Source organism: Nestor notabilis, unplaced genomic scaffold, assembly GCF_000696875.1.
Source record: "Nestor notabilis isolate BGI_N333 unplaced genomic scaffold, ASM69687v1 scaffold19346, whole genome shotgun sequence".
Lineage (NCBI taxonomy): Eukaryota > Metazoa > Chordata > Aves > Psittaciformes > Psittacidae > Nestor > Nestor notabilis.
The window spans coordinates 1001-3016 of NW_009934460.1; the positions used below are offsets into that span (position 1 = coordinate 1001).

Below are 2016 nucleotides of genomic sequence, written 5' to 3' on the forward strand. Positions count from 1 at the left end.
GGAATCTCTGGGAATGCTCCTCTGGAGCCACCACCAGAAGGCAGAGCTGAGCACACGGAGCTGCAGCAGAGCTCAACTCGCCAAGCGTTCAGCTTTGAAACGCTGTGTGCTCTCGCAGGGAGACGGCTCAGGCGAGGACGGGAATAGTCTGGGAGAGCTCAGCAGGGATGCAAAGGCATTCCCAGAGGGCACGGACCGACCCTGCCAGCCCAGAGAGGAGGAATTTGCCCTCAGATTGTGAAATGAAACTCGGACACCGCTGTAGTCTGTGGCAGATGAACCACCCCGTGTTTGCACACACAGATTATCTCCAGTTCTTACAGAAAGATGAAGACCAAGGCAACGTTTCCCACTAATTCCAGTGAAATATTAGGCAAAACTCTACATCTTCCAAAGAAAAAGTGCAGCCCTTCGAGTACCGGAGCAGGAGGAATCCCCCCTCCAAGGTGAAGCCACCGGGCTCTCTGCGGTGAGCAGCCTCCTCCCCTCTCCCAAAGGGAGTGGTGAGAGGACACAGGCTGCTGCACCACCCGCCTCCATGGGGCGAGCACAGCAGTGGCCCTACACACACCACCAGCCACACGTTGTGCGTAAGTTGTGCGTATCTTACAGCTTCCTTTAGTAGTGAGCAGGATCCTACTAATCTAAAGTAATTGCACTGCAAAGGTACGTGGAATGAGAACAAGCTTCACAGTCAGTTTAGGCGTTGTTTGCTTTCTTCTCGGACACTTCTTTGTTCGAGTCCTGCTTCAGCTTGTAGTCAGCCAAGGCAGCCTTGATGGCGTCTTCAGCCAGCACTACAAACACAACAAGGATTTCAAGGACAAGAGAAAGGCATTTGGAACACACTATGCTGTAAAAACAGCACTGCAGGCAGCAGCGGTCAGAATGTGAACGTTCACTGTCAGCCTGCTGAGCAACAGAGTGCACAAGATGAGAGATGTGAGAACTCATGAAATAACCCTGAACTCTGAATGTGAGTTTCTCGCATGGGCCACATCCAGAAGCATCTGTGCTCTCCCCACAGCCTCCCTCCCTCTCAAAGAGAAGCTGGTGTCTGCACCCTCACCAGTTGGTGCTTTACTTACTGGAGCAGTGCAGTTTGACAGGAGGAAGGCAGAGCTCTTTAGCAATATCCGTGTTCTTGATCTTCAACGCTTCATCAACCTGAAATGCAATTAGTGAGTGGTCAGTGGCCACGTGAGCTACAAAGGCATTTGCTCTGAGTGCTTTCATGCTTTAATGCTCTAAAGCCAACAGAGAATCCACAGGGAAGAAGATCTCAAGTAGCAGTAAGGATGCTGGAATTAAGGAATGTCCCAGTGGTGGGAATGAACCAAAGCACACCCGTGTCAGACTGCTGCCAGATGAGTAGCTCTAAGTCTGTTTATCTTCTATCATAAAAGGGAAGTGAACGTCTTGTCTGGCAGAAAGAGAGATCTAAAGTAGATCCATAACTAAACTTTCTCCCAGAGCCTGCAATCAGTGTGTTTCTGCTTGTTGCATAAGACATGAATGACTTCCCTGCAGACTAATGGGTATTCTTGGAAAAGGCAACTATTGCCCCAGAAGTCAGGCCACTGACAGGGTCCCCAGTCGCTGCTTCCTAAGCTACTGCTTCATGCAGCCCCCCCCGAGCCCGGGGGCAGCTCTGAAGGCTCTCCCTGGTGCCACCCCGACTCCAGCAGCCCCTTCCTCACCGTTTTCCCTTTGACCCACTCTGTTGCCAGTGAACTCGATGCGATCGCTGACCCGCAGCCGAACGTTTTGAAACGGGCATCCACGATCCTCCCGTTCTTGTCCACTTCCACCTGTGAGAGAGTCGGTGGCACCTCAGCAGCGTGCTCAGCCCCACCGCGCACCCCAGCGCCCTCGGGAGCGGGACGGGGCCTGCGGGGCCGTTTGAGGGCAGGGAGGGGTGGGGAGGGAAAGGCCTCGCTGCACCCCCGAGGGCACAGGGCACGGATTTGGCCCTCGCAGCAGCCCTTTAGCAACCCCCGAAGCCAGCGGCTCACC

The 2016-nt window shown here is 53.8% G+C and overlaps 1 protein-coding gene across 1 annotated transcript; it reads right to left on the reverse strand.

Moving 5' to 3' along the window:
* Nucleotides 1-699: 699 nt before the first annotated feature.
* ISCU (iron-sulfur cluster assembly enzyme) lies at nt 700-1811 on the reverse strand (the record flags this gene model as incomplete). Its single annotated transcript, XM_010017362.1, has 3 exons — nt 700-797; nt 1089-1167; nt 1701-1811. Coding segments are annotated over 3 exons (288 nt in total), but the record flags the coding sequence as incomplete, so codon positions are not given.
* Between the last annotated feature and the right edge of the window lie 205 nt (nt 1812-2016).